This window comes from Dissoconium aciculare, assembly GCF_010015565.1.
Source record: "Dissoconium aciculare CBS 342.82 unplaced genomic scaffold K489scaffold_26, whole genome shotgun sequence".
Lineage (NCBI taxonomy): Eukaryota > Fungi > Ascomycota > Dothideomycetes > Mycosphaerellales > Dissoconiaceae > Dissoconium > Dissoconium aciculare.
Genome location: NW_022984976.1, coordinates 25,070 through 51,212, shown reverse-complemented (window position 1 = coordinate 51,212; position 26,143 = coordinate 25,070). Strand labels below are relative to the sequence as shown.

General features: G+C 52.1%; 12 protein-coding genes across 12 annotated transcripts; 3 read left to right on the top strand and 9 right to left on the bottom strand.

Moving 5' to 3' along the window:
- Nucleotides 1–27: 27 nt before the first annotated feature.
- Nucleotides 28–1,588, bottom strand: K489DRAFT_138545 (MFS general substrate transporter). Its single transcript, XM_033599109.1, has one exon. It carries the CDS (start codon nt 1,217–1,219, stop codon nt 125–127), a length of 1,095 nt encoding a protein of 364 aa, XP_033454928.1. The 5' UTR covers nt 1,220–1,588; the 3' UTR covers nt 28–124.
- Nucleotides 1,589–1,957: 369 nt separating this feature from the next.
- K489DRAFT_328640 (uncharacterized protein) lies at nt 1,958–4,339 on the bottom strand (the record flags this gene model as incomplete). The annotated part of the gene is made up of 2 exons (XM_033602071.1): nt 1,958–2,637; nt 2,698–4,339. The coding sequence occupies 2 exons, from the start codon at nt 4,337–4,339 to the stop codon at nt 1,958–1,960; spliced, it is 2,322 nt and encodes a 773-aa protein (XP_033454927.1).
- Nucleotides 4,340–5,269: 930 nt separating this feature from the next.
- Nucleotides 5,270–7,006, bottom strand: K489DRAFT_328633 (putative serine carboxypeptidase; the record flags this gene model as incomplete). Its single annotated transcript, XM_033602070.1, has 1 exon — nt 5,270–7,006. The coding sequence occupies one exon, from the start codon at nt 7,004–7,006 to the stop codon at nt 5,270–5,272; it is 1,737 nt and encodes a 578-aa protein (XP_033454926.1).
- A 1,426-nt stretch (nt 7,007–8,432) lies between these two features.
- Nucleotides 8,433–9,308, bottom strand: K489DRAFT_391488 (uncharacterized protein; the record flags this gene model as incomplete). Its single annotated transcript, XM_033606701.1, has 1 exon — nt 8,433–9,308. The coding sequence occupies one exon, from the start codon at nt 9,306–9,308 to the stop codon at nt 8,433–8,435; it is 876 nt and encodes a 291-aa protein (XP_033454925.1).
- Nucleotides 9,309–9,547: 239 nt separating this feature from the next.
- On the bottom strand, nt 9,548–10,679 carry K489DRAFT_138503 (uncharacterized protein). Its single transcript, XM_033599108.1, has one exon. The coding sequence runs from the start codon at nt 10,508–10,510 to the stop codon at nt 9,821–9,823; it is 690 nt and encodes a 229-aa protein (XP_033454924.1). The 5' UTR covers nt 10,511–10,679; the 3' UTR covers nt 9,548–9,820.
- A 1,734-nt stretch (nt 10,680–12,413) lies between these two features.
- On the bottom strand, nt 12,414–13,619 carry K489DRAFT_374774 (alpha/beta-hydrolase; the record flags this gene model as incomplete). The annotated part of the gene is made up of 1 exon (XM_033603555.1): nt 12,414–13,619. One exon carries the CDS (start codon nt 13,617–13,619, stop codon nt 12,414–12,416), a length of 1,206 nt encoding a protein of 401 aa, XP_033454923.1.
- A 567-nt stretch (nt 13,620–14,186) lies between these two features.
- Nucleotides 14,187–15,846, top strand: K489DRAFT_138471 (uncharacterized protein). The gene has a single exon (XM_033599106.1). It carries the CDS (start codon nt 14,395–14,397, stop codon nt 15,745–15,747), a length of 1,353 nt encoding a protein of 450 aa, XP_033454922.1. The 5' UTR covers nt 14,187–14,394; the 3' UTR covers nt 15,748–15,846.
- Nucleotides 15,847–16,978, bottom strand: K489DRAFT_138481 (uncharacterized protein). The gene is made up of 2 exons (XM_033599107.1): nt 16,504–16,978; nt 15,847–16,443 (listed from the first exon to the last, which is right to left on the bottom strand). Exons 1-2 carry the CDS (start codon nt 16,678–16,680, stop codon nt 15,946–15,948), a joined length of 675 nt encoding a protein of 224 aa, XP_033454921.1. The 5' UTR covers nt 16,681–16,978; the 3' UTR covers nt 15,847–15,945.
- Nucleotides 16,979–17,176: 198 nt separating this feature from the next.
- K489DRAFT_328656 (U3 small nucleolar ribonucleo protein imp3) lies at nt 17,177–17,794 on the bottom strand (the record flags this gene model as incomplete). Its single annotated transcript, XM_033602074.1, has 2 exons — nt 17,177–17,273; nt 17,328–17,794. 2 exons carry the CDS (start codon nt 17,792–17,794, stop codon nt 17,177–17,179), a joined length of 564 nt encoding a protein of 187 aa, XP_033454920.1.
- A 346-nt stretch (nt 17,795–18,140) lies between these two features.
- Nucleotides 18,141–19,737, top strand: K489DRAFT_328677 (AP endonuclease; the record flags this gene model as incomplete). Its single annotated transcript, XM_033602075.1, has 2 exons — nt 18,141–18,561; nt 18,668–19,737. 2 exons carry the CDS (start codon nt 18,141–18,143, stop codon nt 19,735–19,737), a joined length of 1,491 nt encoding a protein of 496 aa, XP_033454919.1.
- Nucleotides 19,738–20,142: 405 nt separating this feature from the next.
- K489DRAFT_138413 (glycosyltransferase family 31 protein) lies at nt 20,143–22,256 on the top strand. Its single transcript, XM_033599105.1, has one exon. The coding sequence runs from the start codon at nt 20,549–20,551 to the stop codon at nt 21,977–21,979; it is 1,431 nt and encodes a 476-aa protein (XP_033454918.1). The 5' UTR covers nt 20,143–20,548; the 3' UTR covers nt 21,980–22,256.
- A 620-nt stretch (nt 22,257–22,876) lies between these two features.
- K489DRAFT_391483 (cora-domain-containing protein) lies at nt 22,877–25,892 on the bottom strand (the record flags this gene model as incomplete). Its single annotated transcript, XM_033606700.1, has 5 exons — nt 22,877–23,011; nt 23,119–23,260; nt 23,356–23,563; nt 23,807–25,759; nt 25,781–25,892. 5 exons carry the CDS (start codon nt 25,890–25,892, stop codon nt 22,877–22,879), a joined length of 2,550 nt encoding a protein of 849 aa, XP_033454917.1.
- Between the last annotated feature and the right edge of the window lie 251 nt (nt 25,893–26,143).

Genomic DNA, 26,143 nt, shown 5'->3' with positions numbered 1-26,143 from the left:
ATCAACACCGGCACAAACTGCCGGGTAGCTTGGATCATCCCTGACATTACTTACAATACATCCTGTATCATCGTTTTCCTAATTGTCACTCCCGATCAAGGGAACTTCCATCATCACCGGGAACCTAATCACTTCGTTCACATAATTGGGAATACCAAATCCTGCAGCCCCGATTCCAATCAGGGGGACAATATACTGGTGAACGCCCTGCGAGAGTCCAGCCATATAACAAAAGCCCTATGGGCAAGATGAATGCTGCAAAAAGGAGATGGACCAGACGAGACTCGAGCTTGAAGTCGTCGCTCTTCTCGTTTCGTTGACGTAAGACGTAGTGATCGGAGGTGAGACTGTAGAATGTGAGAGCAATGGTATTGCCGATGGCGAGTGAAAGAAACGTCAGTCCGATCGAGCCGACCGAGAAGATCGTAGGGTAGGTTGACTGCAAAACCTCAGTGAGTGTCGCGATGATCAACGAGACGAGAGCGTAGATTGTGGCCATGTAGGTTGTCGTCAATGTGAGGATCGGCGACTGTATAAGGATGTGCAGAGGCTTCAAGATACTTTCAAGCACAGAGATGGCATCCACGCGGGCTTGGTGTTTGGAGCGAAACGTTGTGCCACCCGTGCTGCCGTTCTGAAGCCGCTTCGCTTTGCGTCGAAGGAAGACAACAGCGTACGTTTCTTTCAGCACAGAAGCCAACGACAGGCTGAAGAAGCCGAGAACGATGACGGCGAGCCAGATCGCCCATCGCCAACCTAGATCTTCAGCAATGTAGGATCCCGCGATGGGCGAGATGAAGTCTGCTATCATCTGCGTCCCCATGACCAATGCCATCGATAGCCCGGTTTGGTCCATGTCGAAGAAATCGCCGACAATCGCCGGCCCGAGAGTCAAGATCGAGAGAAAGCAGCCCGTCAAGAAGCGGAATGTGACCAACATGGGAATGTTGACGCTCAGTGCGCAGCCAACCAAGCAACGCAGCGCGAGAAAGTTGCCAATGTAAAAGACAGCGAGCCGCCCGAACTTCTCAGAAAGCGGTACGATGAAGAGAGGCCCGATACCTTCCCCCAACTCCCAGATCGCAACGAGTAGGGTCTTGTCGAAGGAACTACTCGAGCGAAACTCGGCCAATATCTGTGGCGTCGTGGGCACGATTGTCATCGTCGAGAAGACGCTGGCGACATCGGGCATTAATTGCCAGGGATGAGGGAACGACATGACCTGAGGAGGCTCCTAAGGGCAGCTTACCTGACAAATCCCATCCACGAGAGAGCGGAGACAATCATTCATTTCCGTCTTGGTGACCAAGTCATTTGATTCTCCAGGTCGTCCTCGTCGTAATCCACCAGGATAATGTTGGAGTCGCCGTCGGGCGTGGGCGATGGAGTGCGTTGTTTTTCATCACCGCTGTTCTTCACCAGCGCCGTCCCAGGCACGAAGAACGCCCGGGGAGCGACCTTGTCTTCGGTGCAAGACATTGCTGTGCGATGTGTGGTAGAGACCAACTAGTCGCGCACCGGTAGTTCGTGGTAGACCATGGAGCAATGTGCAACCTTGGAGGCCCTATTAACTAGCAGATACAACCAGCACACGTGCACAACGACATTGGATGTCTCTTCACCAGATAGAGGGGTGGGGGTTCATGTGCGAGAGAGATTGAGAGATAACAGAGCGATGCAGATCGGCGGTTGACTCGGAGTCGGGCCCCACACAAGGCGCCTGGTGCGACGATCGATCTCGCTGATTTGCGATAAGGCAAGTCAATTACGCCGCAATCCTACGTTATCGACGTCCTTCCTAAGTGCCTCGGAATGCCAACGTCATTGATATCCTTAATATCACTCGCGACCGAGAGGAATCAATCATCAACTACAGCATGCTGAGTTTCTTACACAGTCCGGTCTTCCACCCTGAATGATACTTCAAAGAACCAGCCAGCTCAACAGTTTGGGTATATCAATGTGACGTCGGCCGCTCAGTGATGCCCACAATTTGTGGGCTTCGACCGTTAGAGGAGCCTTCTTCCCCAGCGTCCTCAGAATCGGAGAAGTTACGCTCTTCGATCATCAAGCTGTTACTCCATCGACTTTCCGGTGTCTCGTTGCTGTGACCAGAAGTAGTTTTCGCTCTCGCACTTGTTGGTCGAAGTCTTGCCGGAACCTTTGAGTCGATAGCAGCGTCTCCGGAGCTACCAGGATAGACTCCGTTCACGCTAGCAAAAGGGTCGGCTGTACTAGGAGCTGGATTTATCCGTTGCGGATGGTGTAGTCCCATCTCCATGACGTTGACCTGATCCTGTCGCCTTGCTGTGCTGATCTGGGATAGCCAACGCCGCAGGAGAAATCGTTTCAATTTATTAACGTGGCCAACAGGCTCCATATCTTCCCCTGCCGTAAGAGTACTGTATTGTATGTTGTCAATGGTCCTCTCTGGTGCAAACCACCTCTTCAACAGCACCCATTTCCATCGTCCTGTGAGAGTTTCAGGCGTGACGTCGGACGCGGCACCTCGGCTCGACCAAAGATTGGGATATTGATTCTCGAGTTCTTCAAAAAGTCGTTCGTAGAGACCTCGCTCATAAGGAGTCTGACGAGCTCGCTGGAGGGAATGCTTCACGGTGAACCACAAGACGAGAACTGGAGGGCCAATCGTCAACAAATTGCGGTATGTCATATCTTTCGAGGATCTTAGCTCACCTAGCATCATTAACACGACAGCTGTCAGAAAGTACCACCCGATGCTCGGAAACCCTTCGAAGATATCGACATTCATTCCGAAGAAACTGACGGAGAACGTTAACGGCAAGAAGATGAATGTGATCCAGCTGAGGCGCCACATGGAGAGTCCAATCTGGAGCGATTGTCTGGAGTCGCGAATCGCCACTGATCGGTACATCAACTCGCTCAAGCTACTCGTTGGCTGCACCAAGTCTTCGGTTATGTTATGCGTTAATCGTTCGTACTCTGCGGTAGTCCCTGCCAACCAATCAATATTCTGTTCAAGCTCTTGATCGCATTCCTCTGAGAGCTCCTTGAGCAATTCCTTCATCTCGCGGACGACGTCGTTCTGGTACCACATGATCTTTTCAACTTTGAGCCAGGCTGCTTGGTTTCTCCAGAGTTCAGGCGCACGAGACTCGTCGGCAGGATTGTCGTAGATTTTGGCTTCGAGCATCGCAATATGATCCGACGTACGAGCTAGGAAGAAATCCCATATCTCACGTAGCTCGTGGAAAATGTCCGTGATGATAAGATTTGTACATCGAGCAGCGAAGATTGTATCGTTCGCGGTATCTTCTTTGCGTAAGTGAATCGAGAGGCGACGCCAACGATTCTCCATGTCATTTCGGGGTTTCACGAGACAATCGTTGAGAAGCTGTGATGCAGAGGTTTGAAATACAATAATTGTATTGCCGTTATCGAATGAGGCGAGAGGGTCATATGCGCCCTCTTCTGCTCCATTTCCGTCACGATGAGAATTGTGCTTGAGATAAGGATTCTCAACAAGCACGCCTGGGGGCGTTTCGAGTGATGCCGGTCCCAGGCTCGTCTGGACGTATACCGAGATTCGCTGCACTGCGACATCATATCCGTGGGGGTTGATGTCATCCTCATATGCATTCAAATGCATCATGTTCGCACCAGCACACGTGTCATTGTGCTCGCGTCGTCGTCCTGGAATCTTTGTTTGAAATGTCTTGAGATAATCAATTCCGAACGCCGTCCTCGAGATATTACGCCATGGATCGGTCTGACGACGCCATGTTCGTCCCGTTGGCGCAGGTTTGCCATTCCGTACGCGGGCTTTCTCGTACTTTGCCCATTGCTCAAATGACTGCATTCCAACCATCTTCTTGGGATGGTCCATGTTGTACTTTGACACTAACAGTGGCGTCGCCCATTTTGCATTCTGAACATGGACAATCCGCAAGGCTGAGTTTTTAACACGCTCCTGATTTGCGTAGTAATCTCGTAGGCCTTTGAGGTTGTCGTATTCTCGAACCTGCGTTATGAGCTGCCTTGTGCTGTCAGCCGTGGTCAAGGATCCATTACTGACGTGGTCGATGATAAGGACTCGTCCTTGCACGAAGTCGTGCTCGTTCCACGGCGTCCATCGTGGATCTTTGTGAGCGCTGCGGCGAAGAATCTCGTCTTCATCGCTCGGTTGCCAGTACCCTGTATGAGTTGCACTGCGCCGCGGTGGCAGCAGCTGCGGAGTAGGCGAGGACCTGTGGTCGTCAGGTAACAGGCTGGCTCTGCTGACGCTGGCGCTATTTCCTGTTTGAGTCGTGTTTTGTGAGATGGAGATAATGGGCAGAGTCGAATTATTTCCGGACATTGGCGTGATGCTAAATCTAAACGAACTTTAAATATTATACTTCGACAATATGATTCTGATGGAACACGCTTGTATATGCTGTGTTATGCTGGGTCATGTAGTGAGCACCGAGCCAGCTCATGCCTCTGTTGTCGCGTATCTCTCGGGGAATATGGATGCGCGAGTTTGCCATCATTTGGCTGCAAAGAGGACTTCATCTCTCGATAAATATCCCGCTCCTTGAGTCTTAGATGGCGGCCGAGTGTGGCCGCCCACGCTCTTCATACCTTTTCCGGCGGAAGACGTCGAGGCGCAGTGCTTGACCGGTGACTCTACGCTCATGCCGATCGCGCACCCAGTGCGAGATATTGCTTGCATGGATATCCAATCATTACCTGCAGAACGACGCAAGAAGGATTTCTTGGCCGGGTACGTGGGTAAAAACGATGGTGATTTTGGGGCCAAAGCATCAGATGGCCGGACGCCGAGTACATGGTACAGAGGCAACGCGGGGATGTTTTGCTCTGCGCATGTACCTGGAACTTGTCGTCGCATAGCCAGTACGTATATGGTTTTTAATGCAAGGGTGACGCTCTCAAGTGGAGGGAATGCGGAGGATTATCGGTGGAGAGAGGCCGCCCTTCACAGACCTGCGGGCGAAATTTAGAAGACGGGGCAGGTGACGTCTTCAGCCAACACCCTGCGGCCAGCATGCATCAATACATCAAAATAAAATCCAAAGACTTCATCATGACGCATAACGCACATCAAGCTGCGCCTTCCGTCGCAAACCAGGTCATCTTCATAATCATGGCAGCAAATTGGAGGTGACGCGCCGTAGGATTGGTGACACGTCTCTACACGGGATGCGAACGAACATCTGAAATCAATTTGTGGATACGAAGTATGGACAAATGAGGTAATCTCCTCGCTCAGCAGAATTAAATCTCTCTAATAATTAACAATTGGGCCCAATTCCTCAGCACGAGCACAAGCTCCACCATTCCACGTCGGCTCGAAGTCATCCAGCGTTGGCATGTTCGAAGTGTAATTGTAGGTGCTCTGATGCGGCCACGACTTATACTGGACAGTGCCGTTACCCTCGCGATAAGTATCCTGCAGGGGGCCAGGGGAGATATAATCAGAAGTCGCTACGGTCGTGCCCGTAGCAAGGTCCAGGCCGAGAATAGCTCTCCTGAAAATGGTCAGTACGGCCAGCGGCTGGTAGGAAGCCGTCGTGTGTCCTGCTTCGTAGAGGCGCACGAAGCTGAAAGGCCCACTCTGCTTGACCGAGGCGTGAGTCACACAGTCGTCGGTTAGAATCTTGGCGTGACCGGCGTTGTCGTAGCCTGGGAAACCTACGGCGGCGGCGGAGGCTCCGACGCCGAGGTAGTTGCAGTTGTAATCGGCGTCGCCGTTGTAGAGCACAACGTTAACGCCGGCTTCCGCCAACTCGCCGAGGATGTGCAGGATTCCGAGCTCTCGTCCATCGTCCCCGGTCAAATCAAAGGCTTGGACGACCGTAGGACTTTCAACGGTGAATGTTTGAAGGGCACCGATGGCCTCTCGAACGTAATCTAGCTCGAGGTATGTCTCGTAAAAGTCGTGCGGTAGGGAGAAGGGCGAGTCGTTTAGCATGCGTACGTTTTCGGTGTCTCGTCCAGTGGCTTCTGTCCATGCATTGTCGATTTCCGCAGCGCAGTAATTGTCCGCAGCTTTGCACACTTTGTCTGTGCCAGTTGCTTCACAGTCTCGAAGCTGTTTCAAGCAGCCTTCTGGGCCAAATAGCTTCTCATATACCTCCTTCTTAAACGTACTGTTGATCGGGGGTAGATCATAAGGACTTCCGGGCTCATAGCCGTAGTCGTAGTATGCCTTACGTTGAATTTGTGGTGAATACCATCCGTTGCCGACAAGCATCGACTGCAGGTCGATATATCGTGCACCTGGAATACAGGCTTCATTTTGGTCCTGGATGTACTTGCTGAATACCGGGGCATAGTGGCCTCCATAGCTCTCGCTCGCAAGATGGAATCCATTCTCCGAGTACTCGGGGAAAGAGCTCATGAACGCTTGTAGTGTTAGCCAGAACTTCGGTGCCGCGGCCAGAGTGCTGTTAGCTGTGGTAGTAACGTCGGGCTTGGAGAAGCAGCCACACTTCGGATCGTCATCCTCACAGGAGTCATCCTCGATGACTACATTGCCACCGTCTTTGTCCGTTCCCATGTATCCCGGTACGAGGTCGCTGTATGAGAAGCCAACATGGTTCGGTTGATCGATGAATATCAAGTTGCTATAGTTGCTCCAGGAGAACGGGTTGTTGTGGAGAGTCTTGCCGTCCGGTCCTATTCGGCAAGGACCATTTTCAGCAAAGAGTTCGGACATGGATGAGTAGCCTGGGCCACCACTGATGTATGCCGTTAATGGCGCAGTCTCCGGAGGCACGTTACGTGCCTCGAAAAACCAGAAAAAGATGTGCTCGTGCTCCGAGATATCGGCGTAGCCTGAGTAGCTTTTCACGTCGGGGTCGAGCTCGCAGATGCCAGGGGGCACTTCGCGATAGCGGAGTCCCACATCGCCATAGCCCACACCTTGCTCGAAACCATCATCGCTCGGAGTGCAAACGAGCGGCGCTGAGTAGACGGCAGCAGGAAGCAGAGAAACGAAAGGGAGAAGTGTTGACCACATGATTTCCAAGATGTGGTTGCTAGAATGCAAAGTGATCGAGTTGCTGGGATTTCCTCAAGGCGCAGAGAGGGAATGGCTTCTATATAGTTATCGCATTTCGTCCCAGCTTCCTACTCGGGAGGGTTGTCGTTTTCTAGCGGAGGTGCTCATGCTGTCGCGTCAAAACATGCATAGACCGCGGTGACGATCATGACGTCGGGGCAAGAGCAGTATAGAAACTCGGAAATGAGCAGATTGGGCTGGCCTTGCGAGTAGCTCCAACGTCGACACAGTCAGGCTCTTCGCAGGTGCCAAATGATTGTGGTGAGCCGCGTGCGCGTCCGCACAATCCGCACCAGCCAACGCTGACAGGGAACATTTCCGTTGAAACCAAAACTGACGGTCCCAGACTCCGGGCCGGTCGCGCTCCATGTGGCTCATCAGCCATCAGTAGTCGGCCCAGTGCCCGCGCATTTTGGATATGACACAGAGTGATGATGGCTGCGGAGAGCGATTTTCCGGTGGAATTCGGTGCTCATGGCGACTAGTACTAATGAAACGGATTATATCTACCTAGGTAGATAGGTAGATATCAACGTTCATGGGCCTGAAAGCCAATAGCTAAGCATAGCGTAAAGCGCACCGGAGGCCTCGTGGCCTGCACTGCACGCATAATGATACATGATGACTCACACGTGGCACATTTGACATGAACACCAGGCGCAGGAGATGAACGATGTGATGTCTGAGCGCAGTCCCTGAATCATGGAAAGCACAGACAGGGTACTTTTCTGATCCGAAACAGGTCGTATCGGGCAGGGTATTCCAATAGAAACGACAGCTGAATAGACTCTGGCCTTTAACCGGTAAAGCTCACGGCTAAAAGTTGCGGGTCAGCGCATTGTGGTATCTAATGAATCATTCAACCCGCCCGTCCGATTTGACTGTTCCCTGTGCGCATCTACTACCATTCATCATACATGCGACATGACGAAGCAAGAATGTTATGTGGTAGAGTACATATGTTGCCAGCCAGATTGAAGTCAGCCTTGCAGCAAGCAGAGGATGCGACGATGCTACGCGAATTCCGTCTCGACCCAAGAAATCGGAGGGCCTCCAGCCCTACATCGTTGGACTCCAGGGAGGCCTTCATTTCGCCGCAATGATGCACCAAATTTGGGAAAGGCAGCTCACTGTCGCATCCACTGCCTGATGCCGCGCCGTCCTGGTTCGCATACCACAAACTCCACGAAGTATTGCCATAACCGCATTCATGTTTCTATTAACCTTGCGGTGACCAAATCTACGCCCGTGCTAAGTCAGCCGTTCTGGGATTACTAGGGCTTGAGTCTGGAGGGAGGCTGTGTCAGACATTGTCATTTCAATGATGTACTTTATCGTTTCTCTACCAATATGCGCGAGGATCCACCGTGCTCAGCATCGCACCTCAGACGACATCATCTTCAAAATCATCGCTGTAGGTCTGAGGTAGATCCTCTTCTTGCGGGATAGGTTGGCCTCGCTGAGGCTCCTCTTCGAGATGCACGGACCACAACGCGCTTCCAACGGCGATCGTGAGGAGGAAGAACATGCTCAGAACTGGAATCAGCTGCAGCAGCATGTGCACCGCACCGAACCACATGTACTCCCATTTTCGCTTTTTAGTCTTGATGAAATCGTTGCGCTGCTTCTTGTCGAAGCCTTTCAGAGCGAAGTACCGCCAGTTCAGGAATGGACCTGCTCTGTACCCCGTCGCGAGGAGGAAGAGAGGGACGCCGGCGAATGGTATAAAATTCAAAGGCAGAAGGATGATGAACTCGATGATCTGACGAAGCGAGAATGGTGCATAAGTCGCGCCCTTTTCGCGGATGCCCAGCCGACGATAAGGATCCGCTTCCTCGATGTTGTCGCCTATTGGACGGCGGTTGCGCACGAGATTCTCATAGCCCTCAGCTACTAATACTGCGTCGAAGATATCGACCTGCGTGTGGTCGACGAACAACGCTTCGAACAGTAATGCGATCAAGAGACTGCCGATTCCGAGGATGAAGAAGGTCGCATTCGTCCAGGCGGAACCTTTGTAGTGGAAGAGTGCAAGGAAGGCCACCACCGGCACGTAGAGAGTGAGAAAGAGAATCGCCAATACGCATGTTGATAATAGCGTCAATGGAATGAGTCGACTCTGAAGCAAAGGATGGAGGTATCTGTGTGTCGTGAAGTACCAGATGCCCTTGAAAGGATAGAGAACGACGGGCGAGAAGTTGTTGCGGAGGAAGCGCTGCAACCGTGTGCTCTTGCGCAGTGCTGGTCTTTCTCCCTCCATGACTTTGAGGATCGTTCACTGATATCGAAGTGATGTTGTTAACAATGAAGCATTTTGTTGTCTCGCAGGATCTTTATCTGTTGGTCAACATACTGGCTGCCTTGTTTCACTCAGAGACATGGGACGGCTACGTAATGCGCCCAGATGCTTACTCGGATCGGGCAAGGCGCTTTTGGGGAGGCTGAATAATCACGACACGTGACAAAGACGCTACCTAGGTTATTCAGCATGGACGACATCGCGAAGTCAACCCTAAACCAGACTGTCCCCTGGGCGCTGACGAGAAACGAAGTAGGTCAAGGAACACGGATCGAACGATCACATCTGCACATTTGTGTGTATTTCAAACATTCTCCAGCTTATCAAAAAATTGGCGCAATTATCCAACTGTGTACAGCAACATGGAAGGATAGAGGATACGTCGCGGCGAGGTGAGACAAGCAACATATGACTGACAGCATACACGCGATACGACGGCATTGTAGGCGTGTTTATTACTGCCCCTCAACCCTTCACACAGTTCGAGGCCGCTCGCAAAACTCGATAGAGAAGTCGCGCTCGACGTTCTTGCGCCATCCATCGATCAAGGCCTCATGGAGACTAGGCATCCAGACACTCGACTCGATGACCTCTTCGTCTTTCGCAGATGCCAATGCCCATCGAAACGATACAAGTTGTCGCTGAGGTCTCTGGGACGAGTGAATATTTCCCATATAGCCAGCGGAAATTGGAATAATGAATACGTGTGCCAGGTGTGAGATGGGCTTGAAATTTCCCGTTCGATTCTCAGACTCCACAGCTCTAGTCGACGGGCCGATCAGCGTCGAGCGCACAGCATCCGTGTTTGATATGTCGAGGTCGTCTTCATCAGCTGCCGGGCGACTCTTCATGAAATGAGCCTGGAGGATCGCTGTAAAGTTATCGATGCCATCATCAAGACTGAAACTGTCATAGTGGGCATACTGGAGCAGATGCTGCAAGTAGCGTGAAGCGGCAAGTTCTGGCCAACGGCCCCAACCGAAGGTCGTCAGTTCGGCGCCATTCCCGGACGGGGATAGAAACCATGAGGTTAGGACGCTGACCTCTTTCGGAGTCTCAAGAGGCATTCTAAACGCATCCTGCACGTCGTGCATGGGGAATATCAATGACACATAGACCTCAGGTGGGTGGGCAAAGCCATTGTCGTGCGGAGCGAATGACATCGTGACCGAGGCCGATTTGATGTTCCTGGTCGTAGCGGAGAGAATGTGGCGGTTGGAGCGAACTGGCCGCGTCGAAGGAAAGTTGTGGAGCGTCAGATTTATGTGAAAGGGAGAGCTCGCGCCTCTCTACATACGTCTCGGCCGAGACTCGTGGTAGACAACGCTGTGCCTCTTACTCTCACTGAGCGAAAGAAGTCCAAATGAAGCATACTGGAATCCAGAAACGAGATGTCGAATTTTGCTTGTGTTGGAGGTCATGCGAAACGCGTGTAAAGATCGAAACACACTTCTATGCTACGATAAGGTAAAACGTACGCCGTACGGTCCATTCCAAAGACTCATGATCTAGTCCCAGATCGGATTCTAGAGAAGCGCCGAGTCGAGTTCCAGGATCCTGGATATCGGAGCAGCCTGTCCGACGAAGCGCTGTGCATGGACTTTGGTCGATGAGGTGGGACAATCGCCACTCGTATGCGGTGCTGCTCGTCAGCTCGACAAGGATGAGCGACTTGCGCTTCTGGGATTCGGCTTTCTCTGCAAACCCATTTCTGGGATCTGGGATTGCACATTGCGGCACAGTAGTATATGACCTAATGGAGGAGGGGGGTCACGTCATTCTGCTGTGCCGCAAGTGATTTTCGGGGTCTCGAGGACTCCCCGTTCGTCAAGTTTTTGCGTTCTCCTCCTTCCTCATGGAATTGTTCGCACACACGTCTGCAGGCATACCGTGCCTGCTGAATCTATTTTTAGCTATCGCTCTTGAGCCATGGTATGCCGGCTGTCCGATCGAGCTCATGGGTAGATGTCTGAATCATTAGATGTGCTTCCTTGATGATGACCTCGTCGCGTCATGACCTTAAATTCTCCGGGTGCATTCTATGAATTTTCATGCGTAGCCTCCCCAGCTTGTGCATATGTAAGCCGTCTGCTCGATTCACTTAGGCTGCCTGTCTTGGATGATCAATTGTGTTACTGCTTCCTTACGTTCCATCTATCAAACCAGCATCTTTGAGACTGATCGATCGTTCACACGCTCCGGATCACGTTTTGCTGCTCTGCTCCTTCTCGTCCCCGCTCCTCGTCGGCGATTCGCTCTGCTTCTTGCACCGCTGCAAGTTTGAATGCGTGTATGGCTTGACGCGCAATGAAATCCTGCGCCCTCTTGACTCTCCGCTGCTTGAGTTCCTCGTAGTCCGCTGCCGTGGGGTTCGGCGGCAGGATGGAGATCGGTCCACGGACGTTCCTCTGGGGAGGATTCCTGACCTTCGGGTCATCTTTATGGGCTTCTAGCCATTCTTGCACCTCCTCATCAGCTATCTTCAAGCGGCGCGGTCCTTTATATTCCTGACTCGAGAAGAATCGTTCTCTCTCGCTGAGATCATCGTTTGTGGCCGTCGATGGGCCTTGCTGTGATGTGGATGACACATCGGTGGAAGGCGGGGACGTAGTCATCTTGTACAGGACGTAAATTTCGCGTGAGATCTACGCGTTTGTGCATGTTTGGAGAGTTTTGAGCTCTTGAAGTCGATGGTTACCTAGGTAGGCAGCAGGTTGACAGCCTCGCAACGGCACTCCCGCTGGACCATCAGCAAACGAGCTGCGCTCCATACCATCGATCTTGACATTCTGTGTTGCTTGATTCCAACAGGCATGCCTACCCGCCTGATTCAACCCTCTTTTCTGTCAGAGCATACTTGCAAATAAACAACGCGCGTATTTGTCTCACAGCTTCACGCCCAAGCAAAGTCGTACCCGGAGGCCTCGAACGAGCACCATGTGTGAGGGTCGACGCAAGAACAAGATCTTCGACGCGCCATATTCAGCCGAGATTCAGATCACGGAAAGATCAAATATTGATGACCAGCAGCGTCAATATGAGGATATTCGTTCTACATCTGCGCATTTATTGAGTGTCCTTTTCCAGCATTGAACCGTCTCGCGACCCGTCAAACATCCTCATGACGGCCAAGGACACGATTGGGTTTCCCATAATCACATCGTGCAGGCCATACTTGAGGATCTCCTCTCTGATGATGCCATTACTCGTCTTCCATTCCACAATCGTACCAGCCATCTTATGATCCGATTTTGTCTTTGTTTTGATCTCGTCAACTTCGACCCGGGTCAATTCGCTACTGCCCGACGCATTGGCTGCGTGCCAGAATAGCGTTGGGGTGTGTGTCCATGGAATGTCGTAGTCGTCTTCAGCATGAAGTAGAGTGATACGATATGCCTGGTTATTGGCTTCGTTGGTGCGGACGTAGTTCGCAATACGATCTTTCGTCGACCATTGATCACGAATAAACTTCTTGAGATAATTGAGCAAGACTGGAAACCTAGCCACAGGCCCGAGGAGTGGAATCGTACCAGCGACGCTGTATGTCGACACCAGGGTTGTTACGTCCACGAACGGAGCTGTGAGAATGTGTCCAGCAAAGACAACGGGAGTCCTCTGAAGGGCGTAGTGCTCTGCAACAGCCATGTTCACGGCTGTACCCAGCGATTGGCTATAGATGACTATACGAGAGGCGGGGATTCTTGCGACGTGCAATGCCCAGTCAACGACGGCCAAGGCATCGGCAATCAGGCCTTTCTCTGATGGTACTCCGGGGCTTGCACCAAATCCTCGGTAGTCAAAGGTCAGAACGTGAAGCTTATCCGGTGCGCCAGCGGACAGAGCTCGGTAGTTGGGGCATCGATAGCCAGAGCCGACTGTGCCCCCTGCTCCATGGAAATGGACGACAAGTCGAGCTTCGGGGTCATCTCGTAGCAATTGGAACGGAAGGCGGTTCTCAAAGTCCGAGACAAATCCAGAAGGTTCTGTAAGCAGTTGATTTTCATGCTTTTGATACAGACCGACGGGCAGGATGTGCCATGCGTAGAGATCGATGCCGTTCTGAGCTGTGATTCGGAATGGTGTGACTTGATTATGTAAGAAGCCGAAGACTTCTGGTGTATTGAGATCTTTGAACCATGTCATTTGGATCGCGTGCAGATAAACCACATGACTTTGGAATGTCGCTGTCGTCAGAAGCGCGACCAGACCAATGTAAAGCCCGCCAATGGTGCCGACCGTGATGGCGATTGCTTTCACTGCCCAGAGCGCCATCGCTGATGTGGTTGTTTGAAATTATTGTCTTGTGGAGTGCTCACTCGACTGCAACGCGTACAATTATGACGAGTGTGCCGTCATCTTGTCGCGGCTGGCGATGTTGTCAGGCAGGGTTTGACCCTGTTGTCTCACGCTCCTTGTCGCCAACAACAAATTGGAATACTCGGTGATGTGGGATGAACAAGTCGACTGTTGAGGGTAATGGTCGGGCGCGTACAGCCCGTTTTCGGCCAATCCCGCCGGCCCCTAGCGCCCGATCGGCGCTTATCAACGGCACCTCGTTTCATATCGCAGATGGTCAGGATCTGGTTATCATGCTGACCGGCGACAGCGGTCTATTTCGGTCCACTATCTGATCCGAATCACAAATGAGAACACTTACACGGAAAAGCTACGCAGGGCGCCACAACTACTCATCGAGTCACACGCATCTCAAGAGGTCGAGATGGAGTCCAGAATAACATCGACCACCAGTCGGCGCTCCAATGTGCGCGTATTTTGAGTAATGGACCTTTGCAGATGAAAGTGAGAGATTTGGCGTTCGGATCATCTGCAGCATGCCTCGAGGGTTTCGATATACTTTCTGACTCACGCATGGATCATGCCCAATGCATCAATGGGACCATTCCGTCAATGACCGCGCTACATGTTAGTCTATTCACGGAACAACAACCGGCGCTAAGAGTCGCGTGCTCAAGAAGGCAACATCATCTACTTGTGCATTACGGAGTGAACTACCTTTGACTCTTGAATTCCGTGCTCAAGTCGTCACATGAATAGCGAGTATTCGACAACAACTTGGCAGAACTCAACAATGAACAGCGGTTCCGATGGCAGTACTCTTGTGGGCTGGACACTGGAATCTCCAGGCCGCGGAACCTTGGGTCTTCTCACAACATGCTTTGTCACAACATCCATCTGCACATGGATCGTCATTCATCCAAGGATCGATGACCATAAGAAGTCTCGGATATGGCACAAGCTTGCTCTCTGGCTGAAGACCATCATCGCGCCAGAACTCATCGCCGTCGAAGCTGCCCAGGAACATATGCAGGCACAACAAGTGATCAAAGAGAGCGCCAAATTGATCGGGAAACAAATGACGCTGGAGCAAGCATTCTACGTGGGCATGTTTGGTCTACGGTACCGCACAGCACATGGCTCGAAAGTACTTTGGCCGAATCAATTCCTATGGCTACTTGAGAACAATTATCTTCGCTGGGAGGATCACGCAGAGTGGGGCTTCGAGCATGAGGTGATCAAAGACAAGAGCAACTCCGACTCCTTTGCCAAGTTGTTCGCGCTCCTTCAGGTCGCGGGTTTCGTCGGCCAATGCCTGATCCGCGCTGTGCACAACCTGCCCCTCGCGCCGCTTGAGGCGATGACTTTGGGATATATCCCTCTGTTCGCCGTCACGTACTACTACTGGTGGCTGAAGCCCAAGGACATAAATACACCCTCGATCATCCAGCTGGAGGACATGAGACCTGAAGTTTTCGCCGAGTTCGAAGCACTGAGCATCGACAACACTTTCGATAGCGAGCCTAACTTGCGATCAAGGTCACTACGGTCGATTTGGGCACTCACACCGCGCATGTTCGAGAAACAGTTCGCCGACAAGCAATTTCGTATTGCACAGGAGGAATACGAGCAGAAAATGGAAGATTATCAGCTACAAAGGCTTTCGGCGGACCATGCAAACTCCACCAGCAAACCCATGCAATTGCCGCCCGAGCCGCCACGTCGGGATTCCGAAATTGTCCTCGGTCACTGGGATCCTCAGCTTTACCACTCCAAGCTCTGGCCGATCGCCATCCTCGTCGGAATCTCATTCCCCGCACTGCACCTGATCTCCTGGGGCGCCGAGTTCCCCACGATGGTAGAATCGTGGCTTTGGCGCGTGGCGGCCCTGACGTCGATTTGTGGTATGCTAATTTTTATGCAATTTGAGCGGGTTGTGCTTCATTGGCGCGATCCACTCATGATAGTGAAGCTGTTGTCGCCAATGCTGTATCTTGTAACACGTATGATCATGTTGGCATTGGCATTAGCAGCGTTTCGAGCGTCGGATCCGAGATTGTACCAGACGTATGTTGCGTCATCTTATTGGGTGCAGCTCATATGATCGTCTGCACGAAGCTCCTACGAAGACTCACTATTGCACTTAATGACTCAATCATGAACGCTCACATCATCTTCATTTGTAAAACCTAGGCCAGCCATTGTCTATATCAGAGTCCAGTCTTGTAGTAAATGCCATTGAAGCCCGAAAATATCCCTTGACGGGCGCATGGGAATTAAAATAAGGCCAAGAGAGAAAAGCTCATGGCCCATAGACAGCAGCCATCTCAACCAGACTTCCACAAGGTAAAGGAATCATAAACATCGGGCTGACGATATTCGTCTGCGCGGATTGGGTATCAATCTTCAGCATTCTCGGGCTCGGATCAGTCATTGCCGGTTCGCCGAACCCTGCGAGCCGCTTTGGATCGAAGTAGACTTCGTCAGAAGTTAGTGGGGGAGGCATGTCGTGTGAAGGTGGGGCGGGATAACGAGTGGCGTGTGGTGACGACATCAACGTATCGGAGCGATGGACATCTCCGGATAGCGAAGTCGTGTTATACTGCGACGGATGTGTCGCGCAGAGACTTTGCTGAGGAGACTTGCCGCTTGAAACCCGTGACTTCGCCTGAGAAGAGGGCAGCTTTGGCTTGGCAGGCCGAGAGGACTTCGGCTTCCGCACACGAGGTTTTACACTTTTCGATTTGCATTCGAGGTGGAGATGATCCTGCTGATCGTCGCGCATCCTCGAAAGGGCAAGCTGCTCCAACGTGTGATCAGTAAGCAGACGAGGAGGTCAACCCCGCAATAGCTAACATACGTTCAACCAGTCATCATTCCCTGAGCAGCTCAATCTCGAGTCCTCGTATGGGTAAGGTGAAGGAAGAACGTAGTCGATGGGTCCAAGTGAGTCACTGCGCTCAAGCTTGGTCTTTATGTAAGACGAGTCGGCGGCGACGTCACCATAATGGTGACGTTCGGACTTGATGACGACCATGTTTGGTGAATGAATACGCTTGCTGAGGCGATTAGATGATCCCCAACTTCAAGCGAACAGCATCGGTCAGGTTCTGATCGTGCGATACCAGCAATGAGCGGCGTCGCTGACTTCAAGGGGTGGAAGGAACTTCTTAGGTCGTCATCAAGCTCAATCAAGTGATGCAAGCAGATGATGAAGGCTGGTGGCTGATTCCGGGTTGAAGCCTCGCTGTCCAGTGCCAGAGAAGAATCGACGTGAAGAAGTGGGAAGAAGAAGGGAGAGTGGAGCGGGGGTGTCAGGGTGAGGGATACTCTTAATATTCTTCCGACAATGGACGTCACGTGATCGGTAGGTTGGGGGATGAGCTCAATCATTTCTGGATTTTCCTGGAAGGTCGACCGATCGATCATTCTCCAGTTTACGCTGCAGTATGAGCTCTGAGATTATGATGCGAGGTCCCGTGAGCTGGTGTTGGTCGTGAAAGATGTTGTCAACATATATTCGGATGGGTTGTTCATAGCAGATCGAAATCATCCAGCTTGTCGCGGTACTTCATGATGTTGCGTTTGATCTTGGAGGAGTCCACCCATGTGACGAAGTCTTCCATATTTCTGTCGATAGTCAGAATCACGTCTAATTGTGACGAAAATATGGCGTGGCCTTACCTTGTCACCAAAAATGCTGAATCCGTCACCACTTCCGTTCCAACGCGAACGTGACCTTGCTCGATAAATTTATTGGCGGCGCTTACAGTCTCTGACATCCGAAGACGTGTCATGACCACCCCGAGTCGTCGACGGCAAAAGGCTGAGACGGTGATTTTCTTCTCAACGTCGCTTAATTTGCCCTTTCCTTGACCACCAACCCCGAGCAGACCCATGTGATGTAGTTTCTCAAGCAACAAATCCTCCTGCTTCCGGCGGAATGGAGACTCTGGCGGTAGGAGCGCGATGCGATGTGCGAGATGTCGTAATTTACCAGCAAGTCGGTTGTAGGAACCGTAATCGGTCGGGTTTGTAAGTGAGTATTTGCGTATAACTTCAGCAGCACGGTGTTGGTCGTCGGAAGGGTAATTGACGAAGTCGACCTTGCGGAGGAGCTTTTGCTCATGATGCTTGAGTTTGCGCACCATTTGGCCGGTTGGGTTGATCGACTGAGCGATCTGTACAAAGGTGTAGGTGTTTGAGAGGTCGTTGTGCTGCCTTGAGATGTCGTCGGAAATCTTGCACGCGCACGGCACGCTATTGGCTGAAATTTTGGCTGTTGAAAGTTGAAGGGCGAGTTATGTAAGCGGCAGGCCGCCCATCAGATAGTGGTGCCTGAGGCCTGGATAATTTCCCTCGCGTGTCGCGTCGACGTCATCAATTTCGACAGAGCATTGGCCGCGTTTCTATGGACGCCAGCACACAATTAACGTCCAGAAATAACCAAGCGACGATTGAACCTTTGCTTACAGCTCAAGTCTATTGTAGTGCATGATGCCGAAGAGTCGATCGTTTATAAAACGGGAAACGAAGGAATCAGATTTGTCACCTCCGCCCGATGGTCTACTCGATGAAGCATCAAGCAATCTCCCTGAAACGGACTCGCCAGCACGAAAGAAGCGCAGAATAAAGACAGAGATTGAGATTGAGCAGACTGTGGACGAATCGCATACAACAGCGAATTCAAGGCCTCGACGCCAGGTTGCAGTGAATAAGAAGGAGATTTTCAGAGGGTCTGATCAAAAGAAGAAGCGCAAGGCAGAAACCTCGGACACTGAAGAGAAGGTGCTCGTGGGAGGTGGCGTGAAAAGTAAAAGGAAGACAAAGGAAGAAAAAGCAGCTGAGGTGATGCCGTTGCTGCCGCGCACAATTGGGCACAATCTCTTCATTGGGGCGCACGTCAGTAGTGCTGGAGGTCAGTCACGACTCTCCATAGAACTGGACAGCAACGATAGAGAAACAATTGCCTTGGGTCCACCCCTGTGCTGCCTAAATGCTGATTATCTCCTCCCGACTTTTAGGTGTGCACAATGCCGTTGCTAATAGCGTCCATATCGGTGCCAATGCCTTTGCCTTGTTCCTCAAATCACAGCGCAAATGGGTAAATCCTCCAATTCTCCAAGATCATGCCGATTCCTTTCACGAAAATTGCAAAAGTCATTCATATGATCAGGGCAAACATGTTGTGCCACACGGATCATACCTGGTGAATATGGCGCACACTGATCCGGCAAGAACCCAGCAGGCGTACGACTCATACGTAGATGACCTCCGACGATGCGATAAGCTCGGAATCCGGCTATATAATATCCATCCTGGAAACACAGTCTCCAATGACCGCCAAACGGCTATTGCTCACCTGGCGAAGAACATCAATCGCGCCCACAAAGAGGTTCCAAATGTGACCACCCTCCTTGAGAATATGGCCGCTTGTGGAAATGTGCTGGGGAGCACCTTCGAGGATCTCCGCGATACCATTGCATTGGTCGAGGACAAATCTCGCATTGGCGTTTGCATGGACACATGTCACGCTTTTGCTGCTGGATATGATCTCCGCTCTCCTGCTGCCTTCGAAGAGACTTTGTCACAATTCGAAGATATTGTAGGATTCAAATACCTTCGCGCTGTGCATCTCAACGACTCCAAGGCCCCTTTCGCATCGCACCGTGATCTCCATGCAAACATCGGAACAGGATTTCTCGGTTTGCGGGCCTTTCACAACCTCGTTAACGACTCTCGGTTTACAGGCTTGCCGCTGGTGCTGGAAACACCGATCGATGAGACAGACGCAGAAGGAACGCCGATATTGGACGCAAAAGGCAAACAGAAGGAGAATACAAATATATGGGCAACAGAGATCAAATTATTAGAGAGCCTCGTCGGAATGGACGCGGATAGCAAAGAGTTTCTTATCATCGAAAAAGAGCTCGCCAGAAAGGGTGAGCCGGAGAGAAAAAGATTGGCAGAGCAACAGGAGCGCAAGAAGGAGAAGGAGGCAAAGAAGGCCGCAAAGGGCACGAAGGGAAAGAAAAGAACGAAGAAGAAGGACGATACAGAAAGCGACGCATCGGAGCTTAGCAACGAGGAATGAACGGTGTCGTCGTCATACCAGAACTCTGCACTACGCCTCTCTACGCTTCCTCGGACTGCGGGACCAGGAGCGTCCGATGGTGCGTTACACAAACAAGCCGTGTAGGAGTTCGGAAACCCCACAGCACCCCAACTGAGGCTTGACGCGGCTCCATTACTCAATGCATCTTGCACAGCTGGATGTATCAAGTGACAAAGCTCGAGGGCCTAGGAGATATTCAGCGTACGTGCGTCCAGGCTAACTTCTTAAGCCGGTTTAGAAGCTGCGCATATCCAGCCGAATAGAATTCGAGATGACTGAGCACCGGCAATTGAGGATGACAATCGAGCACCCAACAGTCATGGGTGTGTGATTCATACACCTTTCGAGCGTTCTACATCGATCCGCTACAATCAAATATCACATGTCCTGAGGACTGCGACGGATTCGAATTGCTGGAAGCCGATCATATATTTCGACTGGAAGGACCCATCGACGCCTGCTGGGAAGACGTCCGACGTGTCGCGTACCTAGGTAGCTGCTTGCTATCCTGCAACGCACAAATTACGACATCACCGCTGGGCAGGGTTGCTCTTGCACCAAATACTATTTGAAAGCCATCTCATATGCACCTTCCAGTTCGTGTCATCACGCACAGAAAGCACACTCAGCATCGTCTTGCCGTTTTGCAGTAACCTCACTTACATCCCCCAACAAATCATTAAATATCGCCTTTGATCTCTCAATATGTTGCCTTCATTGCAAGTTGTGGTAACGAGAGTGTGCTGCTTCAGGCCCCTTCACCAGGTGCGAACACAAGTTGCTTCCCATCATGGGCTACTCACGACCTATTGAGCGCCGAGCTCACACGGTCAATCGGATTTCGGTCGTCTGCTTACTGTTCGTCGCCATATTGATCTTTAGAGATTTGTGGCAGCCGGGAACACTGTTCCACTCCTCTCCGAATACTCGCCCCAATCAAAATAAATCACCCACAGCCGCTTGTGCTGACCTCCCCGGGTCCAATCGTGTCATGGTTATGATGAAGACCGGATCTACCGAACTTCACGCTAAGCTTCCCGTTCATCTTCTCACCACGTTTCAGTGTGTCCACCACCTCACGATCTACTCCGACCTTGCTCAGACATTCGCCGACCATCCCGTTCACGATGCCATCGCTCCCGTGACGTCTTCTCTACGTGAACAACATCCCGACTTTGATCTTTATCGTCGTCTCGAGGAATGGCAGTACGAGCGCCAAGACTTCAGCCAATTAAGCGGTCACAAGAGCTGGATGCTTGACAAGTGGAAGTTTCTCCCAATGGTGCACCATGCGTTCGTCAGCGCGCCTCTTGAGGTCGAATGGTTCGTCCTGATGGAAGCTGACACTAGCTTGTCCTGGTCTAATCTCCTTTCATGGCTGAACACCTTGAACTCTTCGGAAGAGCTCTATCTCGGCTCCCAGAACATCATCACCGATACTCAATTCGCTCATGGTGGGAGCGGCGTGGTCATCTCTCGTGCGGCAGCTGATCGTCTAGTCCTCGCAAGAATCAACGTCGGCGCCAAGCTCTACGATGCCAGTTGGGAGGACGTCACTGCCCACTCCTGCTGCGGCGACGAGGTCCTCGCGCAAGCCTTTGCCGCCATCGGAATCCAATTAACCCATGCATGGCCCATCATCCAAGGCGAGACAATCAACAGCATCGATTGGACACGCAGCCATCTCTGCGCGCCCGCCGTCTCCTGGCACCACGTCTCGCCCATGGACGTGGAGACCTACTGGCAATTCCAGACGGAATGGCTGTCGCAGCATCAACTTCGTCGCCCCTCACGTCTCTTCGCTGCGAACAACAGACAGGATCTCCTCCCACCGCCATATCTCTTCCGTGACGTCTTTCAGCGCTTCGTCCACCAACATCTCGCCTGGAACCGCACCTCGTGGAACAATCTCTCCAAAGATAAACGCCTCGTCATATCAGACCTCGCAACCCCCGAGGACGTTCTTCTTGCGGATCTGTCCGAGCTTGAACAACACGCCGTGGAAGACATGGACGTTTGCGCGGAGGCCTGTCGTCAAGCGGGCCCGGAACGCTGCATTCAGTGGATGTTCCTGCCCGGCAGATGTCATCTCGGGAAAGATCTACGTCTTGGCGCGAGCGATGAGATGGAGATGCAACATTGGACTTCTGGGTGGATGTTGGATCGCGTGGAGGCTTTGCTGCAAAGTGCGGATGGGTGTGAGATCCGCTGGAGAGGTTGACTGAGGCCCGCCCTTCTTGAATGTTGACGGCAAACGCTCCGCCGCGATTGTTTGGTGAGCGGGAACTGGCAAGCGCGATTTGCTTGCGTGTAGGCATACGAAGCATCTTTCACGGACTTCTAAGGCTTCCCGGCTGTTGTTGCCATCGCCAACGTCCGCTGCACAGTCGATCAGTTTGTAAATATAATGTAATGCTTTCACGTCTACCACGGCATTTGTGTCCTGACAGCAGTACGGCCATTTCCTTTGAGAAAAAGTCTCCTGTCCGTTTTCAGGAAACGCCCCTGGGAAAAGGCCATATCCGTTGATCTCTGACACCGCGAGACCTACTTCCATCGCGTATCAAAGATGGAGGCACTCGGATGACTCATCACATATCTGATCTATCCAATCTCACATATCTGATCTATCCAATCCGCATTAAACGCAAAGGTCGTACATATCAAAGCCCCACCGCCCTCCTGCCGGGCAGGAACAGAGAGAGATATCGAGAGAGAACGAGCGAGAGAGAGAGAGAGAGAAAAGAATGATGATCCGTCATCGTTTTCATCAAGCTCATTACCCGTTTTCCCCATATGTTCCATCTAGAGTGTACTACCAATCAATGCCTTCCCCTCCGCTATGTAACAAGGCCATCATCCTATAATGTAATAAGAAGCCGATGACCCAAATAATGCCCTCCGCGATGACAAGAGAGAGACTAAAGATGAGCCATTTCCTTAGGAGTGTAGATGGGAACGCGAACGACGACGCCGAACGATGGCGATGCCGATGAATCTCTCCAATCATTCCCTCCCTTGTTTCTTTTCCCTTGCCTCTCGCTCGCGCGCAATCTATATCCAAAAACGCCCCAACTCTACATCCCTCTATGCGTCAGTCCCAGAAGAAAATGCCAAATCAGACGATGCCATAGACTCTCTTGGCGATGAAATAGCACGTAACGCCAAACATGACGAGACCGCCGGTGATGCACCAAAACCAGGTGAGATCGCCTTCGTATTCCTGGCCAGGGACCCAGACGTTCATTCCCCACTAAAAGTAATAAATAGAGTCAGTGAAAGGAGTTCACTTCGTATAAACATGTTTTTTTCCTATTTTGTTCTCGGTGAAATGGGAGCAGGGCGGGGGAATAGAATTACCATTCCAGTTATTATGTTCATAGGCAGTACGATCGTGCCGAGGACGGTCAATTTGCCGAGGACGTCGGCGTTTTGCTCCGCGCGTTCGTTCATGCGGATGTTGATCTGAGCGACGTAATTGCTATGGGCGCGGGAGAGCAAGCTATAGTAAAGATTGACAGGAATCGTGTTAGCAACACTCCGTTCACATAGATCCAGCCAGAGGCGAAGGAGGGGTTGGCGGAACTTCGAACTTACCTCTCATAATGGGTCAGATTTCCGCTCATGGTGACGACGTGATCGTGAATGTCGGAGAGGTACATCCCGATGTCCGCGCGGGGTGCACCGACCCTCGAGACTTCATTACATCGTTTGGCGAAGCTCTTGACGACATCGGCCTTCGCGCCGAGGAGGCGATAGAGCGTCATGACATCTTTCCTCGTCTCGCCGACCCGACGGAGGACCTCTGCACCGGCGGAGGCCGAATTACCGTCGTCCGTCGAGGACGACTTCTTGCCCTCATCGTCGGAGTCCTCGCAGTCGGAATCGTGCGCGCAGTTGTCTGGACTGGCGAAGAAGAGGTCGTCCAGGATGTTTTTCCAGGCTTTAAAGAGGACGAAATACAAGCAGAAGAAGATGAAAGAGAAGATGGCGTAGAACATGTCGAAGATGCCTTGCAGCCAGCGCCAGATACGCCATGCTCGCCAACCCTTGCGAGGATGACGCCGACGGCGGCGGGGTGCAGGAGCAGCGGGCTTGCCGTTTTGCTGAGCATTCTGTTTAGTCGAGTCGACGACTGCAGCGCGGTGCATGTACAGAATCTCCTCGTCAATCTCGTCAACGTCTTGTTCAGTCTGCGTGACAATGGGCTGATATGCATCGGTAACGTCATCGACAAGGGCGTAGCTGATCCAATCGGCATAGGGAATTGCGCCGTAATCACGCAATTGCCGAATGCGGCGGCGGACGTTGTTCGGGTGAGGAATCATGGAGTGATGAAAGGAAATGACGCCTTCTTGGAAAACGACCATGGACAAATTGATAGGTTGCATGTAGTTTTCACTCTCTTTGTCTTGCTCGAATGTGCGGTAGTTGAGGAAGTAGTAATGTTGGAAGAGTTCGAGCTTGTCGCGTGGGTCTTGGGTCATGATGTCTTCAGTAGTGAGGCGATGAATTCCGAAGGCGTCTTGCAGGACTTGCATCTCGGCAGGCGTGGGTTGGCGCACATCGAGCCAGAAAGTGGGTCGCCGGCCGTATCGCTTGCTCGATGTTTTCTTGCCGTTTGGTTTGGGAGTGTCCTGCCCTGACGGAGGGTTCGAGGTTAGGAGCGAGCGATTGACGGAGACTGGCGGCGAACGATGCCCCATCAGATGAAAGTCTTTTTCATCCTCTTCGGATTCGCTGGATTCGCTCTCGTCGGGAAATTCTGGCTTGAAGAGCTCCTGAAAAGTGTAATTCCCGTCATCGAGAAGGTTGCTGATATTCTGAGCGTGGATGGTGGTGTCGAAAATCTCGCTGAAGTATGCAAATCGGAAAGAATTGTCCTCCTCTGCACGCCAGTTCGTGAAGGTCCTCGGCCGCAGTCGTCCACCAAACATGGTCGACTCGATGATTTTCTTCGTCCGAAGCGTCTCTTGTTCTGTTCGCATCTCTTTCTCCTCGCGCACCCAATCTTCCAGAATTTCAAAATTTGGCCACTCCTTGTTCCGGCGGCGTCGACGTCGAGTTTGTGAATGATGTGAGTGGTGATCTTCCCCGCCATATCCATGATCATACTCCCCTTCACCGTATTCCGACTCTTCATCTGCCGGGAAGCAAACATCCAGTCCGGCAATGTCACCAGTAGTTGCTCGTCGGCGGAGACCATCCGGACCATTGCTAGAATAGCGATGGGCATTTCCTCCCTCAATGTTGATTATGACATCTCTGCCGCGATCGCCGAGGTCGGCAGGAATGTCAGGAAAGAATGGATCGGTGTAAGATCCCAGGGTGGGTGAGCCAGGCATGGAAGGGGGGTTGTTGACATCGCGGATTTCTTCCGAAGCATTCTGACTCGATGAAAGGTTGACCCGCCGCCGTGATGACGCTTTGGAATGAGCTGATTCCCGACGATGATTCCGGGCACTGCTGTTTCGGGTAAGGGCAGGTTTGGAGTATTTCCGGTTCTGCTGCCGTAGCAAAGGCGTCCGGTCGTTGGCATCGGGAGCATCGTCGTCTTCTCCATCACTGATTGCGACTTCGGGTCCTCGCGACGAGATGTAGGATGACTTGCCAAACGTGGCCGACCGCGAACCAGCGACGTCCGGCGTCCGGGGCTGTGATCGATTGTTTCGCAGGTAGTTCTGATGGTTGCTATAGCCTCGCGATCGAGCCGGTCCCTGGTAACGATGATCCAGCAGAGCTTCACTCTCCATGCTGGTGCTGCTACCCTTGCGGGTCCTCAGGCGATCCAGGTTGGCCTGCTGTATGGTCTCGCGAGAAAGGTGCAGCAGCCCGGGACGCTCGGTAGTATCCATCTGACTTTCGGTATCCTCAGAAGGAGCGATGATGCTCAACTTCCGGCTCTTTTTGTGCCTTCTCCCGGCACGGTGACGCTTCTTCTTCGCGGGCGCCGTCGACGAAGTGGCATCAGCGAGGGCAGGAGGGATGTGTGAGGAACTTGCTGCTGCAGTCGAGCTGGCACCGGCGACAGCAGGCACAGAAGAAGAGGCATTAGAGGATTGTTGAGGAGCAGGCATGGCCATGGAATCGGGACCAGCGACCTTTTGCAGGTTCTCGCGCGGAGCTGCAGCCATGACTGGCGGGTAGAGATTAAGCAATAGGTCGGTGTGTGTGATGGCAGCCCCCACGCGTGCGTGTCAAAGGATGACTGGGTACACGAGAGATGGGGATCCAGGAACGGGAGTCGGAAGGGTGACGGGTCGTGAGCGGTCGTGTGGCAGTGGTGGTGGCGGTAGTGTACACGCGCGAATCTGCACGACCAAGCAGCAGCCAAGGCGGAGGAGAGGTGAAAGCGGTGATGGAGATTGTGCTGGTGGTGGTGGTG